This window comes from Elephas maximus, chromosome 2 (assembly GCF_024166365.1).
Source record: "Elephas maximus indicus isolate mEleMax1 chromosome 2, mEleMax1 primary haplotype, whole genome shotgun sequence".
NCBI lineage: Eukaryota > Metazoa > Chordata > Mammalia > Proboscidea > Elephantidae > Elephas > Elephas maximus.
Window position 1 is genome coordinate 136,486,925 of NC_064820.1, and position 18,249 is coordinate 136,505,173.

At 36.3% G+C, this 18,249-nt stretch overlaps 1 protein-coding gene across 3 annotated transcripts in view; it reads right to left on the bottom strand.

Annotated features, from left to right (window-relative positions):
* SRFBP1 (serum response factor binding protein 1) overlaps positions 1-18,249 on the bottom strand; it is a 63,714-nt gene that overhangs the window by 43,101 nt on the left and 2,364 nt on the right. For all 3 annotated transcript variants that reach the window (XM_049873592.1, XM_049873591.1, XM_049873593.1), the window contains exons 2-3: positions 13,353-13,441; positions 12,236-12,308 (exon numbers count right to left, since the gene is read on the bottom strand). In XM_049873592.1, the coding sequence (XP_049729549.1) occupies positions 12,236-12,308; positions 13,353-13,432 (153 nt within the window). In that variant the 5' untranslated portion in view covers positions 13,433-13,441. The remainder of the gene's footprint in view (positions 1-12,235; positions 12,309-13,352; positions 13,442-18,249) is intronic.

Sequence of the window (18,249 nt, forward strand, 5' to 3'; positions counted from 1 at the left end):
GGTATAGAGTGTTGCTGTTGTTTGGAGCTGTTGAGTCGATTCCGACTCATAGCAACCCCACGTACTACAGAACGAAACACTGCCTGATCCTGTGCCATACTCACAATGCTGGTTATGCTTACGCCCATTGTTACAGCCACTGTTGTCAATCCATCTTGTTGAGGGTCTTTCTCTTTTTCACTGACCCTCTACTTCACCAAGGGTGACGTCCTTCTCCAGGGAACGGTCCTTCCTGATAACATGTCCAAAGTATGTAGACGTAGTCTCACTATTCTTGCTTCTTTCAAGACAGATTTGTTTGTTCTTATGGCAGTCCATGGTATATTCAATAGTCTTCACCAACACCACAGAGACGTCAATTCTTTTTTGGTCTTCAGTATAGAGTAGGGGCTCAATAATTAATAATTAAAATTATTATTATAATGTTATTTATAAGCACTGTTCTTATATCTGAAGTTGAACCTCCTAATGCTATAAATAATATATATGCCTGAGGTGCAAAGTTGCATAAAACAGTATCCTTTCTATCTAATCTGGATACAATTAAAGAAAATCAACAAAATCACATCAACTTGGTAAATCAATAACATGTATATTTGTGATTACACTATCATCTTTTTCATAAAAGCTCCAAATGAAGCTTTCCTGATTACTTGCTGGAAGCAATCTCTTGCTCCTTTGAAATATTCAAATCACCTAACACAGTATACCCCGTTTTTAAAATTGTGCATAGCAGCTCCCCTTTATGACACTATAAGGTTTTCCTGAATAAGAACACTGAAACACATGGTACATCTTCCACAAAAACAGGCTTAATATATGTCTGCTTAATGAATGAAAAAATAAAGTCCATAAGGAAGATCTGTAAGACATTGCTTTCTACCTAGTTGTTTTCTCTCTAGTCTCTTTTCCCTTCAATGGATCATCAACACTGCTTTCAGATTTATCTTTCTGGAAAACACATATGATTACTCAAAAACCTCTGATGTGTCTGTATTTTCTAAGAGGCTTTAAAACATAACCTCATCTATCATTTTAGTCACTATCTTCAACCACTTACCCTTTCACTCACTCCATATTCTAGTCACAACATTAATTCACAAATTAAAGACATGCCAAGTGTCTACTTTAGGACACTGCATTAGACAGCAATGGGGGTTTTTATTAAGAACCAGACATAGAAAGATAACATACCATCCTCAAAGAAAGGGAGACACGTAAAGAGATAATTACAGCTTAAATACATAACAGAAATACAGCATATCGCAGCAACACTCTGTAAGAAGCCCTTCCAATTCAATCCGTGCATTTTTAGACCTTCAGGCTTTGTTCTTGGTGTGCTCTTCTTACCCAGTATGCCCTTTCCCTAGCAGAATCATATTTATTCTTCAAGTTGTCAACTCAGGGTCCCCCACTCCATAAAGCCTTCTACAAATCCCTTACATAATTACATTAACTGATCTCCTCCTAGGTTCCCCAAAACTCTCTTGATTAGAACACTGTTGTGGTTATGTGCTGTCAATTTTGGCTCCTAGTGACCTCACATGACAGAGTACAACTGCCCCATAGGGTTCTCTAGGCTGTAATCTTTACGGGTGAGCACTTGGCTTCTAAACAAAAGGCCAGTGATTTGAATCCACCAGCAGCTTCAAAGGAGAAAGATGTGGCAGTCTGCTTCTGTAAAGATTAAAAAATAGCCTTAGAAACCCTATGGGGCAGTTCTACTCTGTCCTATAGGGTCATTATGAATCAGAATCGATTTGATGGCAAGAGGTAACCTTCACAGGAGCACATCCCACAGAGAAATTAGCAGCACTTAACCACCGCGCAACACCAGGGCTCATATCAGGGAGAGAATTATGTTTATTTCCTTCAGAACAGTATGTTCCTCTATAGCATAAATAGAATTCTCTTCATCTAAGTTTATAAAAAAAAGTTTATAGTAGGTCCTAAATTAAATTTATTTAACTACTCAATGATATAATATACAATTTATAATTGCAATTCTGGAAATTCCTAATCTTTATTTTATAGTCACAAATTTTATAGATTTTAAAATATATATGATCATTAAAACTGGGTTTTTGTTTTTTAAACATAAAAATTGATTATGATGAACAGAAGAATGATTGTTAATGATTAACTATAATCGAAACCCATATGCTCTATTTTAATATACTAAATTTCAACAGAAATCAGAAATTTAAAAAGTGAGGATTTCTCATGCTACCCCACCCATATATAAAATTAATATATCCTGCAAGTGGTTTGGTTACTCTTTGCAGAGGAAAAAGGAAGAATAAAGTTAGCTATACATTTTCCCTGTAAATTGCTAAGGAAACATTGTTGACTAGATCAACCATTCCTATTGAAATTGTTTTAATTTCTCAGAATACTACATAGCTTGCATAATTTAATAGCAGGTAGAGAATAAGGACATGAAATTCTTCATATTCAAGGAAAAAATACAACATAATTGAATTCCTCTTATCACAAAATATTAATTCTTTGAAAAGCCAAAACACTAACATTAGTTATTCTAATTCAGAAAAAGGAATAAAAAGAATATATAGTTTCCATTACAATGGAAAACTCACAATGTAAAATATGTGTTCAAGATAATGAGTATAAATGTTTGGAAATAATCTGTCCATTTACCCCAAAATTGAGGCGACATACCAGTTGAAAAAAAAAGTACCATTTTGCAAGACCCATTATTGTTCTTATTGCTGCTTTTCTCAAGGGCCCTTTGTTGTCACTGCGTGTTGTAATATTTGCTTCTTCTCAAGCACCACATTATTTCATACTGGAATTATGACAGTAGTATTGCTTGTCCAAAAATTTTGAATTAGTAGTTGAAAAAGGCTTCGGGTATTTTCATAGTTAGTAGGAAATGTCCTGCCAAGGTTGTAAGTTCAAATTTCCAGAATTACAAAACTTAAAAAAATCAAAACAAAAAAGAAAAAACATTTTCTAAAGCTCATGTGATACTGCTTTCTTTCTTCCTATTACTAAGTCCTGTTTACATACTCAGTAGCCTTTGAACTAGGCTTATGCAGATTTAAGCAGTTCCTGAATCAGTTCTTCATTCAAAAATTAGGTGAGTGTTATAACTCTGTAAACAGTAACAGCTTTTTCACTTTTGCTAATAAGCTCCTCCAACTTCTTTGTTTTCAAATAGGAGCAAGCAGGTTCAAAAAGAGGGGATGGCTATCACTTTTATTTGCTATAACTACTCCTATTTAAAAAATGGGACTATTTTCATAGACTTGATGATATTCTTCTATCAATATGACCTATAATGAAAATCATGCCCTTTGCATGTTAAAAATTCAACACATTTTCAGGACTATAACCTATTCAAAACATTGAATTAAAGCTGTAGAAACCACATGCCAGGAAAAAAAAAAGTGGAATTCCAATGTGATGATCTGTTTCTAAATGCTGTTGCATGAGTGTGAGGAAACCAGTATATACTGATCTTTTAAAAGACCACTATGACTTCCTGTTTATCATTTCAAAAGCCACAAGTTGGGTACAAAAGGCTATTAAGCCAGGGTATCCTCATCTGTCTTTGGGTGCAAAAAAAGGTCTGCCTTTTAAAAGATTAAATTAAAAGTAAGTTAATATGGCCTTAGAGAATTAGCTAAGGTGACTGTAAAATGAGCTGCCTTTTTGTTTTTGTTTCTGATACTTAACATTACGAACAACAAGAAACAAATACAACTCTTTGGTTACTGACTCCTCAGTACCAGTACAGCAGTATTCTACTTATCTATAGAGACCCCGGAGCAACTTCAACACTCTAAACATGCCAATATAAGTAAGGAACTTTGTATTACAAGTCACTTAGCCAGCTAGCTAGGCAGCATTTACCATGTACCAGGCACAATACTAGGTGTTAGGGGCAAAAAGTTGAGTAAAACAACCTATTTCCTTAAGAAGTTTTCTATGTAGTAGGAATGTCATGAAAACAAACTGCTATACAATATATAATAGCAGAGGCATACACAAGGTTAAAGATTTGTATACAGGTGATAGTGAATAATTCCTCTGGGATGCGAGTGGTGGTTTAAGAGAAACCTTCCTAGAGTGAGCAATTCAAAGAGATATAAGTGTTTTTAAGGAAGAGTAAGTCTTTATCCAGGTGGAAGAGATGTGCTATATGTAAAAAGCCTCATCAAAGGCAAGGAGGCGTGCGGCAAGCTGATATGTTTGGGGTTCAGGCTAGCTAGCATAAAAAGTAGAAGGTAGTAACAAGATATATGAGGAGCAGAAAGGAAGCTGCAAACCAGATCACAAAGGGCCTCGTATGCTCTGCAGGCAAGAAACCTGATCAGATATGCATTTCAGAAAGCTCATTGGTTACAGTGTAGAACATGATTTCAGGAGAGTGAGATCAGAGGCACAAAGTCCAAATAGGAAATAATAACCTGACCTAAGTAGTTGCTACATATTTAGGAGATAGGAGTAACAGAACTTGGTAAATGCAGTGCAATGGGTTTCTTTTTCCCCTCAGTGACTGTTTGGGCTATACCCCTACCCTATAATTAGTCTATTTTATGCACCTTGCAGGGATTAGTCAGTTTACCATGCAAAAGTTGTAGTTCTTCGGTGCCATCGAGTCAGTTTTGAACCACAGCAACTCTATTTCAACAGAAAGAAACACCGCCCGGTTCTATGCCATCCTCACAATCATTGCTATGCTTGAGCCCATTGTTACAGTTACTATGCCATCCATCTTGTTGAGGGTCTTCCTCTTTTTTGCTGACACTCTAATTTACCACCCATGATGTCCTTTCTCCAGGGACTGGTCTCTCCAGATAACACGTCCAAAACACGTGAGATGAAGTCTCACCATCCTTGCTCCTAAGCAGCATTCTGGTTGTGCTTCTTCCAAGACAGATCTTTTGGCAGTCCAACACCATAATTTACAGGCGTCAATTTCTCTTCTGTCTTCCTTATTCACTATCCAGCTTTTGCGTGCATATGAGGTGACTGAAGATACCATGGTTTGGGTCAGGTACACCTTAGTCCTCAAAGTAGCATCTTTGCTTTTTCACACTTTAAAGAGGTCTTTTGCAGCAGATTTGCAATGCATCCTTTGATTTCTTGACTGCTGATTCCATGGGTGCTGATTGTGGATCCAAGCTAAATGAAATCCTTGAAAACTTCAATCTTTTCTCCGTTTATCACGATGTTGCTTACTGGTCCAGTTGTGAGGATTTTTGTGTTTATGTTGAGGTATAATTCATACTGAAGGCTGTAGTCTTTGACCATCGGTAAGTGCTTCAAGTTTTGCTTGCTTTCAGCAAACATGGTTGTGTCATCTGCATATCAAAGGTTGTTAATGAGTCTTCCTCCAATCCAAATGCCATGCTCTTCTTCACACAGCCCAGCTTCTCACATTATTTGCTCAGCATACAGGCTGATTAAGTATGGTGAAAGGATACAACCCTGGGGCACACCTTTCCCGATTTTAAACCCCGCAGTGTCCCCTTGTTCTGTTTAAACAACTGCTCCTTGGTCTATGCACAGGTTCCACGTAAGCACAATTAAGTCTTATGGAATTCCCATCTTTTGCAACGTTATCCATAATTTGTTATGATCCACACAGTCAAATGTCTTTGCACAGTCAATAAAACAAAGGTAAGGATCCTTCTGGAATTCTCTGCTTTCAGCAAAGGTCCATCTGAAATCAGCAATGATATCCCTCATTCCACATCCTCGTCTGAATCCAGCTTGAATTTCTGGTGATTCCATATTAATGTACTGCTGCAGCTGTTTTTGAATTATCTTCAGCAAAATTTTCCTTGTGTGTGATATTAATGATACTGTTTGATAATTTCCGCATTGTGTTGGATAACCTTTCTTTGGAATGGGCACAAACATGGATCTCTTCCAGTTGGCTGGCCAGGCAGCTGTCTTCCAAATTTCTTGGCAGAGACCAGCGTGCACTTCCAGTATTGCATCTGTTTGTGGAAACTTGTCAATTGGTATTCTGTCAATTCCTAGAGCCTTTTTTTTTTTTTTTTACCAATGCCTTTAGTGCAGCTTCACCTTCTCTTTCAGTACCATCAGTTCTTGATCATATGCTACCACCTGAAATGGTTGAATGTTGACTGCCTTAGGCTGGGTTCTCTAGAGAAGCAAAACCAGTAAAGCGTACAAATATTTATATAGAGAGATTCATACCAAAGAAACAGCTCACACGATTGTAGAGGCTGGAACGTTCCAAGTCTGTGGATCAGGATAGAGGTTTCTCCTGATTCAAGTTGCTGCAGGGGCTGACAAACCCAAGATCGGTAGGTTGGAGAGCAGGGCTCTTGTTGACATACTGTGAAGTTTGCTGAATCCCAAGATTGGCAGGCAAGACCATAAGGTTTCTCCTGATTTACAAAGCTGCAGGGCCTAGTGAACCCAAGATCTGCAGGTAAGCTGCTAGCTGACGTCCCAAGGACCGGAGGCCAGATGAACAAGAGGCAGCTCCAGGATCCAGGTGAGCATGAAGGAAGCAGGCAGCGGTGGGCAGAGAGATGGAGGCTGAGGGAGCAATGAGTTGCCACAAGCCCCACCCCTAGTGGTACCATTTAGCAAGTTCCATCACGGGGGTGACCACATGCCAAATTTCAACAGGAAAGTAACCACAACATTATATGACTGCCAAAATACTGAGAATCATAGCCCAGCCAACTTGACACATAATCTTAACAGTCACAGTTCACCAATTCTTTTTGGTACAGTGACTCTGTGTATTCCTTCCATCTACTTTTGATGCTTCCTGCATCATACAATATTTTGCCTACAGTATCCTTCAATATTGCAACAAGAGGCTTGAATTTTTTCTTCAGTTCTTTCAACTTGAGAAATGCTGAGTGTGTTCTTTCTTTTTGGTTTCTGAACTCCAGGTCTTTGCACATTTCATTATAATACGTTGTCTTCTCAAGCCACCCTTTGAAATCTTCTGTTCAGCTCATTAACTTCATCCTATCTTCCAATCTTCCATTTGCTTCAGCTACTCTATGCTAAAAATCAAGTTTCAAAGTCGCTTCTGACATCCACTTTGGTCTTTCTTTCTTTCCTGTCTTTTTAATGACTGTGTTGTAGATCCTAGCCTCTATGCCTGTGGTTATAACTCCATTTGGAAATGGGTTGTCTTTGTTATGTTAATGAGGCTGGATTAGTGTAGGGTGCATCTTGAGTCCATCTCCTTTGAGATATAAAAGAAATTAAACAAGCATGCCAGCAGAGAAGAGACAGGGAAAGAGATGTCAAGCCACATGAAGATGGCCCAAGAGCAGAAGTTTAAAGACACAAGGACTTTCCCCCAGAGTCAACAGAGAGAGAAGGTCTTTTGCTAGAACCAATACCCTGCATTTGGACTTCTGGCTCCTAAACTGTGAGAAAATTAATTTCTGTTCATTAAAGCCACCCACTTGTGATATTTCTGTTATAAGAGCACTAAATGACTAAGACATAACTTGGTACTGGGAGTGGAGTACTGCTCTAACAAACGCCTACAATGTGGAAGTGGTTTTGGAATTGGGTAATGGGTGAGGCTGCAAGAGTTTTAAGGTACCTAACAGTAAAAGCAGAAACCCTAGTGGTGTAGTGGTTAAGTGCTATGGCTGGTAACCAAGAGGTCGGCAGTTCAAGCCTGCCAGGTGCTCCTTGGAAACTATGTGGCAATTCTACCCTGTCCTATAGGGTCACTATGAATTTAATCGACTCAACGGCAGTGGGTGATAGTAAAAGCCTAAACTGCCTTAAAAAGACTGTTGGTAGAATTACAGACATCAAAGGCAATTCTGGTAAGGGCTCAGGAGGAAGTGAGAAGAGTTACAGAGAAAGTCTTTATCATCTTAGAAAATACATATGACACCAGGAATAGAATGTTGCTACAAATGTGGGCATTAAATGTCCTTCTGGTGAGGCATTAAAAGAAAATGATGAAAATGTGATTGGTCAATGGAGGAAGGGCAATGCTTTTTATGCAGTGGCAAAGAATTTGTCTGAATTATGTTCAGATGTTTGGTGGAAGGTAGAATCTGTAAGTAATGAACTTGGGTATCTGGCTGATGAGATTTCTAACCAAGATCTCAAACAGGCTGTATGGTTTCTCCTTGCTGCTTACAGTAAAATGCGAGAGGAAAGATGTGGACTTAAATATGAACAGTGCAAAATGAAAGCAAAACTTAAAGATTTGGAAAATTTTGCTGTACAAGCTAAGGACATGTCCTAGAATGCTCACCAAGGGCATGATTACATTATTTTTTGTTAAAGAAATTAAGCCTGTGACTAACTACCACAGCAGAAAACCCATCAGCTTAGGCTGAAGGGGACAGGGATAGAACAAAAGGAAAGAATGCTGTCTGCCTCTTGGAATTCTACAGGCAGAAAACAGGCCAAAGGAGTTATATCTGTTGTCCTCCAAGAAAAGGAAAGGACCATAACTAGAGCAGCTTGGAGATTAGCAGAATCCCTGGAAGAAGCATGGGAAGTAGAGTCCTCTCAGTTTCAAAGGGTGGGGCTACAGTCTCCTGGATCTCAAAGGGTGGGGCCACATTCTCCTAGGTTTCTAAGAGTTGGATGTTTGCCAACTCTATTCTGGAATGTGGGGCTCACATTAAGATGTGCTGGGGGATGGTGAATCTAGAAATATTTCAGGTAGTTCTTTCCTTGCTGAATAGTGATTAACACCATTAGCTTTATGGTAAGTTATGGAGCCCTGGTGGCACAATGGTTGAGCACTCAGTTCCTAGCCATACAGTCGGTGGTTCAAATTCACCTAGCGGTGCACAGAGAAAGATGTGGCAATCTGCTTCCATAAAAATTACAGTCTCACCCATAGGAAACCCTATGGGGCAGTTCTACTCTGCTATAGGGTTGCCATGAGTTGGAATCGACTCAGCAATAATGCATTTTTTTTTTTAATGGGGTCCACCACTAAACAACTGTTTGACCTTGGGGAAGTTACTTAACTGCTCTAAGCCTCAGTTTCATACTTCATAAGATAGGAATAATAACTACTTCATGAAATACTGCATATAAAACACAGTATAGTACCTGGCATGTAATAAATGCTCAATCCGAAAAACCAAACCAAACTTGTTGCTGTCAAGTTGACTCTGCTTCATAATGACCCTACAGTACAGAGCAGAACTGCCCCACAGGATTTCTAAAATGTGCCTGGTGGATTCGAACTGCTGACCTTTTGGTTGCCAGCCAAGCTCTTTAACCACTATGCCACAGGGCTTCAAATGCTCAAGAAAAGCTAGTTATTATCTTTATTATTGAGGACGGGTTTCCTGCCCATTTTGTGTGATTTCAGTACATGCCTTAATTTTACCATTTCCTTTCCAGCTAAATAATTTAGGGATTAAAAATGTTGGTAAGTTACTTTAACTTATAAAGACAAAGGAACCATTTCAGAAGCCAGTATTTATGAAGGCTATCAAAGTTTTTTTTTTTTATCTAAGTTGGAAGTATGAATACTATTAGAAAAAAGGGCAAGGACTTGGGATTCATACGTTACAGAGTCTGTAAAGTTAGAACCTATGATTTTATACTATCCTGAAGATTGGGCCATTTTTTTCCTTGTCCAGAAAAAACAAACTTCCATTTCTAAAAATACCTTAGGTTTTCTTCATGAAGAAGTCATCTTGCAACAAAATACCCTATTATCATTGAAAGCAAGTATAGGACAGTACGTCATGAACGAGACTATAAAAATGTAGTGGTATATGAGGTACAAAAAAAATTCTAGAAAAAAGAATAAGTAGAGGTTTTCCTTCAAATTTAATTATGACTGCGAGTTTTCTCTTTTGTGACTATATCTTTGATATTCTCACATACATGATACATACTTTCTTAGAAAATTACAAATGCCTTTTTAATAAAAAATGTACTGTGTATTTGCTTCTTTTAGAAAAGAAAGCCAGTTTTGTTAAAGAAGCATAAATAAGAAATGAAATTTAACACTTAAGAAAAGCAAACAATTAGTCTTTCTGGTGTTCTTTTTATTTTGGTTTTTATATTTAAATTTAATCCACTTTTTAAAAGGTATTATAAAAGAAACTGAAGTCAGAGCAGTCAACCGAGGCCACCCTATAAAACCACTGCCATGAATTCAAGGAATAAACTTGCTAAGAATTTCATGAATTCAAGGAACACACAGGCTACAAATTTTGGCTTTTTATGACATGACAATTCCACAGTGGTCTTATATAATCGCAAGGAAAAACAGAAGGAAAAAAAAACCCCAAAAACATAGTATGACACAGAAATCTTGTAAACCTATGAACTTCATCAGTGAGTTGGATTTTTTGCTTATGAGATTTAAGAAAAACAGAAACAGCTTAATATATAATCAAATCAGAAAGCTTCTCTTTCTAATTGACTAAATCAAATTCAATATTGAAAAATACAAAAAGGAAGCATTCTAAAGAGTATGCATTCTTTTGTTCTCAGGCTCTTCATACACTGCATATAGGTTTATTTTATATATTGCATCCTTTCCATGGTAAAATAAAGTAAGCAATTATATAGTAGCTCAAAGCCTCTGAATAATTTAGGACTACAAAAATGACTATTCAGAAAAAATTACAGGGAAAAATTTAGGTAGGCAATGTAATTTAGTGAGGACCTTGGTTAAGAGAAAGTGAAAGAGACAGAGATAAATCGTAACTTCCTATCTTAGTGTTAGAAATCACTGAAGATGTTATTTCTCACAGGGATTTGAGGGGGAAAATAGGTACAGGCAGTTTGTTCCTAAGTCCAAGTTCCATTCCTAAGTCTGTCTTTAAGTCAAATTTGTAAGTTTAAGTTGGTATGGTAAGGTACGGTTCGTATCTAACATTAGTTAGCCTGATACATGTCTTAGTATATAGTATACAGTGTACCCTTCTATGTATAAAAAGCATTAAAGAGATAGATACACTAAAACATCTTTAACATAATAATACAGTAATAATAATGTTTTGATGCACATCACAAAGTAGCACCTGTTATTACAAGCTATTGTATGCACCTTGAATTTTTAATATAATAGGCTTTACAGGGGTTGGTTGGTAACCACGGGTTGTATGTAAGTCAGACATTCATAACCCAGAGAGTGCCTGTATATGAAAAAGCCTGAGTGAACTGCAAACCAAAGGAATACAAATGATAATGAAGAGACAAATACAGAGCATTTTGACCTAATGGTTGAATTAAAAAAGGGATTAAAACTTTGAGAAGATATAAATGGATTCCACGAGTTGTGCAGCCCTGTAGAAAATATAAACAAAAAACTCACAGAAAACAAATATACCTCATCCCAAAGAGTCATTTCCTAAATCTGTTTCTACTCAGATTAACTACAGTAACTTTGGCCTGTAAAACATATTCTTTACAGAAAAATTATGTCCACCCTTTTTAAAAGGAAAAAAGATAATGAAAAGATTTGATTATCCTATTAAAATATCGTTAGGGAATTCTCATACTCTTTTATCTAACTCGAAACTTGAAGTTATACCAAAATATAATAGTTAAACATACATGCAAAAATGACCCTACAATTAAGATAATTGCTAGTACCAAAAGTTGTTTTTACGTTCTGTAATAAAACAGTCTCTCAGACATTTAATGGTATGTCATTTGGTAAATGAAAGTTTCTACAAAGTAAGAGCAGCAAGAGGACCTAAAAATTATGCTAGTGAAGAGTCTGGCTGAAAGAAATAAAAATACAGATCACGTTGGTCCAACACTAATTTTATTTTAAGTTACTACAGAGCTGAATAAAATGCTGACATCACCACACAAAAATTTATTGAGTTGGCAATAAGGCAGAGCATGATGTCAGCCACCAATATTACCATCAACATTTCCAAATAGAACGAACACTTTAATTCTTCAAAGTAACAGACTACAAAGTAAAGTAACTAAAGTTACTGTAAAAATAAAAACCTGAGCCATAAGGCATTATTAAACATATATGAGTGTAGTTTGGCAGTGCTTTGACTCAAATTAGTCTAATAAAAAAAATACTTCAGCAAATTCAGTAAAAAAACATGGAAAAACGCAAACTTAAAAGCATTATAATTTTTTAAATGTGTTACATTCTTCACCAAACAGAACCATACAAGTTAAGTTTTATGCAATACTCAGGAATATTCAAATAAGCAACACCACATACACACAAAATGTAGACTGATAGGAGACACAGAAACACATACACACCAACCCAAGTCCTTACCTTCATGGCACGAATTTCCTCAAGTAATCGTTGTGCCCGTCTTTGGTTTTTTAACACCGCATCTTCTGTACCTCTGCAAAAAATACAATACTTAGCCAAGGAAGTCAATACTTTTAGACTCATATTGTGTAAGAAATCTGCTTCTTTTAGGAAAGAATACTAAATTTTTAAATAACAAACACTCTGCCAACCTGTACCCTTCCCCTCCCCCACAAAAGACTCCAATTTCATAAACTCAAGTGTTTGAAACTGACAAAAATAAGCACTGTTCTGCATTATATATTAAAGACTGCTACCGATACCACCGGTAGCTAGTTTGTCTTCCCTGATTCATTAATGATGAGGCCAGTAATACTTTTAATACATAAACCAATTGCACATTGTATTTAATGTAACATAAGTTTCGTAAGCTACAATTAAAACTTACATATAATTTTATTAAATGTAAACCCATTCTCAGAATTAAAAAATGAAGACCATAAATATCGGATTTTATCACTGAGGACGAGTATCATCTCAAAGATTTATGAAACAGGAAATTAATCAGGAAGAAAACATCTGAAGACTTTGTTAAGTATTCATGCTTAAACAATAAGAACTATAAATAAAATACTTTTTCTTTAACACTAGTGACACTGAAAATACAAAATATTATCTTTTTCCAAAAATTATATGGAACGCATTATTTTGGTAAATGCTTCCACAAAGTATGGACACTTTCAAATTAATTAGCAATTCAAGGAAAAAAGTGATATAAAATTTTTATAATTGATTCAGGGTGTTATTAGATTTGTAAAATTATATCAACATCTTAAAATAATTTCTAGTAACATAAAACACATAAATAGTCCTAAACGACTTTCGTTTTGGAAAAAAAAGAGCGTTTCGAAAAACAGCAGAGGAATTCCTGTCCCTTAAAAGAAAATGGTCCAAACTATGTAAGGACAGGCTGACACAGCACATTTTATCCCACTCAGATCCTCTCTACACATAAAATACAGTATAAGTACGATATTTAATTATTCCTCTAGGTCCCACCCTCAAATTTAGTAAATACTGAATAACAACAATTTTTGACATTTTGTAAGTTATAGGACAATTACTTTAAATGACTAACTTTTTTGACTTCAGTTTGCCAACACTCCTGACAAGTTTTCGGATAACCAAAACTCGGATTCTCTTCACTTCTTTCCTCATCTTCACAACCTTAGAGGAATAAAGTCAGTTAGAAAAGCACTTAATTCAGGAATAAGCACACTTTCATTTTGAGTCTTAATATTCTAGACTTAGCCTACCACTTTAACCAAATTTTTGCTTAACTACATTCATAGTTTGATAAAATCAAACTTCTTCCATAAACAGTGGAGGAATAAATCAACAGTCTAAAAATGTGTCTGAGGGCTTAAAAGAAACAATTTATTATTTAAAAAAAAAAAAAAGTCAAGGTATTCCCAGCGATTAGTTATTTTAATGTTATACTTATAGTCTGTTGGGCTTGGAACATAATAAACTGAGTTCCCTGAGATTAGAGACTCCTATATTCACCTTTGTATCTTCATGATCTATAACAGAGCCCCATCTGTAATGGTAGGAATTTAATTTATTGAATGAGTGTTCATATTAACAAGAGTAAAAGCATGAAAGTGAACTTATATTGCTTGCATTTATTTTTTAGTAATAAATTATTTCAATCATAACTTTAGAAGAAACCCCATAAACACAAGGGTACAGCTGTGCTCACATACGCAAATCCGTGTTTTAAATCATCTCACTAGAGAACAATGCAGAACTCTAACTAAAAAAAAAAAAAAATTACTGGCCAAGATACAGAAATATTTTAGTTATAAAGAACTACACGTTATAATAATACTCATTAATACAATGGCATATCACTTTGAGTTTATGTTTTGTTTATCATGGTGAGGTGACATACACCTTATAGTACCTCTTGGACTGTCTTTCTTCCCCTTCTGCACTTGATGAAGTACATAAAATTAAGTTCAGGTATATTCTTTCTTGTAAAATCTTCCCTGACCTCTTCAGTTAGAGATAATCACTCTATCCTTGAGGTCCCCAAAATACTTCGTAGGTTCTCTTACTAACACATCTATCTCATTGTAGTGCCACTAACTGCTCATGTGGCTGTTGTTTTTATAGACCGGGATCTCCTACAGGACAGTGCCTTGTAAAATTCACATAATGTTTTCTGTGCCTTGCAAGAGTGCCTGGCACACACAATCCTTCAAATTCTTCTTGCCAAAATAATAATATCAACAATATAATTTTTTCTTCAAATTCTTTGAAGCTCTTGCATTTGACTATAACATCTTTTCTTACCCTTGATTAGTGTCCTTAATCCCCTCATTTATTGAAGATTTTGGCACCCAACTTAAAATTTCTTTTCACCCTGTTTTTCCATCATCTTCAGTGACTTAAATGCCCACTTGAATAACCTATCCGATATTATATCCTTACTTCTTGACTTCCTCATTTCTAATGAACTAATCTATTCCATCTCAGATCCACTTCTATGATTATACTCAGATAAATCTTGTCATTACTTGTACCTACTTCATTTCTAAAACTGGTAAATGTTCCATGCTGTAACCACAACTTCTATCAAGTAGCTTGTTCAAATCCACCCACAACAACCTTCTTTGACTTCATAAGGACCAACAGTCCTCTGACCCCTACACTTTGTATTACATAAGACTTTCCTTTTTAATTTTCCTTCTTTCATCTGGCTTAGGTACACAATCAACACTTGCCAATACCCTAAATTCCCCATCCCTCTGGTTGGCAAAAACTTAATCCTGTATGAAAACATTTTGAATTCTTCATGACGGTACCCCAGTGGCCAGAAACTACTTGAGACATTATATTAAAATTTAATCATAATAAACCTCAAATGGGCCCTCACACATCCTAGCAATCCTATCATATTTTTCTGGTAAATTCACTCTACGATGACTATTTTAAACCTTCGCCAGTCTCCTAAAATTTCTGACCTCCCACCTCCCCTCTCATTTTTAACTTCATGGAGAAAATAAACATTAGATGGGAACCATCATCTTTCTATTATCATGAATGCAAATTTACTTAAAATTTCCAATTCTCTATTAATAAAGTTACAATACAAGAAATACCTCTTTACACTGAGGTTAATCTTTTAACTGTGCTTTCAATCCCATCCTCTTCTGCCTTCAAGAGCCCTTACTACGGATTACCCCTTTACTCTAGCATTGCCAATCTACTCCCCTTAAGTGGATTTTCCTCACTGATATTTATACGTGCTTGAGTCATATTCAGTAAAGCGTAGACAAACAGTACATTCTCACTACACAAATTTACTATAAGCACCTTCTCTTTCTCACTGCCTTTAGGGTCAAACTTTTAGAAAGAGAAGTCTAAACTCACTATCTCCATTTCCACATGCCACATAATTCCAGTCTTGATTTCCATTCCCGTTAAGTCCACTAAAAGAGCTGTCAGTAAGGACATCAATGATTTGTGAAAGTCCCTGTATCCAATGAGAATTTTTCAGACTTCATTTTACTTGAGATCTCAGCAGCATTTGACACTGCTGGCCACTTCCTCCTTCCTTAAACACTTTCCCCTTGGCTTCCATGATAAAATACTCTCCTGGTTTTCCTCCTACCTTTCTAGCCAATACATCTTGGTCTTCCTTGAAGGTTCACCCACCTCTACTGAGCCACAAAATGTATTAATACAGTTTGAGGAAAATGTAATACAGTTCAAGGGTGTCTTAGGCTGGGTTCTCTAGAGGAGCAAAACCAGTGAAGCACATATATACATATACATAACTATTCATATATGTATACACATATACATACACACAGAGATTTATCTCAAGGAAGTGGCTCACACAGCTGTGGAGGCTGGCAAGTCCCAAATCCATGGTCAGGCATCAGGCTAGAGGCCTCTCCTGACTCACATGGTTGTGGAAACTGCCGAGTCCCAAGATCTGCAGGTCAGGTGGAAGGCTGCTGGCTCACATACCAAGAACTGGAGGTCAGAGGACGATGAGTTGGATGCAGGATCCAGAGAACGCTTTGCCAGAACATCCATATATATTTGATACAGGCCACACCCCCAAGGAAACTGACTGGATGCTTACATTAGATCACAAAATGGACGATGATTTCATAATATCTGCCAAATCACTGAGAATCATGGCCTAGCAAAGTAGACAAATAACCTTAACCATCAAAAAGGGGCAGCCCTAGGCCAACTCTTTTCACAACATGCTTTTTAGCCCTAACTGATCTCATATGTGAATATTATTGATTGCAATCTAAACAAAGATGACTCAAAAATGTTTCTCTTCCGATGAAATTTCTCCTAGTAGCTCCAGACCCAAATGTGCAACTACCTACTTGACATTTCCTTTTGAGTGATCTCAGAGTGATCTCAATAACACCTCAAAATCACACCTGAACTCATGTCTTTACCCTTAAACTGGATCTCCTTTTTTGGTGTTTTGCATTTCAGGGAATGGAATTATCTTCTCAGTTATTAAAGCCAGAAACCTAGGGCTCATTATACATAGGTCTCTTTTCTAAATACCTCACAATGAATCTATCACCAAGTTCTACTGACTTTACCTCCTAATTATTTCTCTCAAACTGTTCCATTATTTTCTATCTTTATCTCCTAGCTCTCTTGGCTGAGTTACTGTTCAGCGGTTCCTCTACACCATTCATGCTCTTCTCCAATCAGTTATCCACAACACAGTTGGAATAATTTTTTTTTTTTTTTTAACACACAGCACACAGATCTGATGACTTATCTTTGCTTAACTCCTTTCAGTGGTTTCCAGTTGTTCTTAAGGCCACATGGGCTTTCTTAAAATCCCTTGACCTCACCATACTTACACCTTCCAGAGAGCCTTTTCTTCTGGTAGGAATGCCTTTCTTCTCATGTTAGTTTGTTAACATCTGCTCATCCTTCTGGTTTTGGCTCAATTGTCATTTCTCAGGAGTCTTTCCTGTTCTCCCTAAAACCAAACCCAAACCCAAACCCATGGCCACCAAGTTGGTTCCGACCCACTGACCCTACACGACATAGTAGCACTGTCCCATGGGGTTTCCAAGGAGCAGCTGAGAGGAATGCAAACTGCTATTTTTCTTCTGCAGAAAAATTTGGTAATACCTAACAAAACTCCCACTTCTATGAATCTATCCATAAGATACACCCCCAACAACAGGGAAAGAGTATGCACAAAATTATTCATTCTATCATTCCTATAAAAAATTGTGTAAGAGATAAAACACTGTATATACATAAAGCAACACAGTATGTTAAGTCAATATATTAGATCTGGATGTATGACTATGGATAAACCTCAAAAATGTTTAATAAAAAGTTAACTTGTAGCATATATACAACATGATACGTATATACGCTATAATACCACATGTGAAGACGTTATACATATGCAACGAAACACAATACACTGAGTATAAATACACGTTACTAAAATTACGAAACCTATGGATGAGAAACACACACCAAAATATTAATAACTATCTTTGAGGTGGAAAAGAAGATAGGTGGAATTAAGCACTAAGATATGCCATACTGTTGACATTTATGTAGGTGGATCACAAGGACATTTATTATATTATTTTCCACACATTTGAACTATTTCATATTAGCAATATTAATTATAAGAGGACTTCTAATTTGGCCACTTGGATAATTTATGGTTTAATTATACTTATTTTTATTTCTGATAAGCAACAATTAAAAAAATTTAGAAGTGCTTAGTGATTAGCTACAATTTAACTATTACTGAGCATATACTGCCACCTAGCAAAATTTCCCAGAATAGTTTAACAATCAAATACAGAAACTGGTTCTCTTCTTATGGATGAATCCTGATTTACCATTTCAGGAAAAAAAATTGAGAAGTATTATTAAAAAGTATGTCCAATTATGACGGAGAAGTTTTATAACTTCCTAAGCACATACAGTTTTTGATATTCTTACCG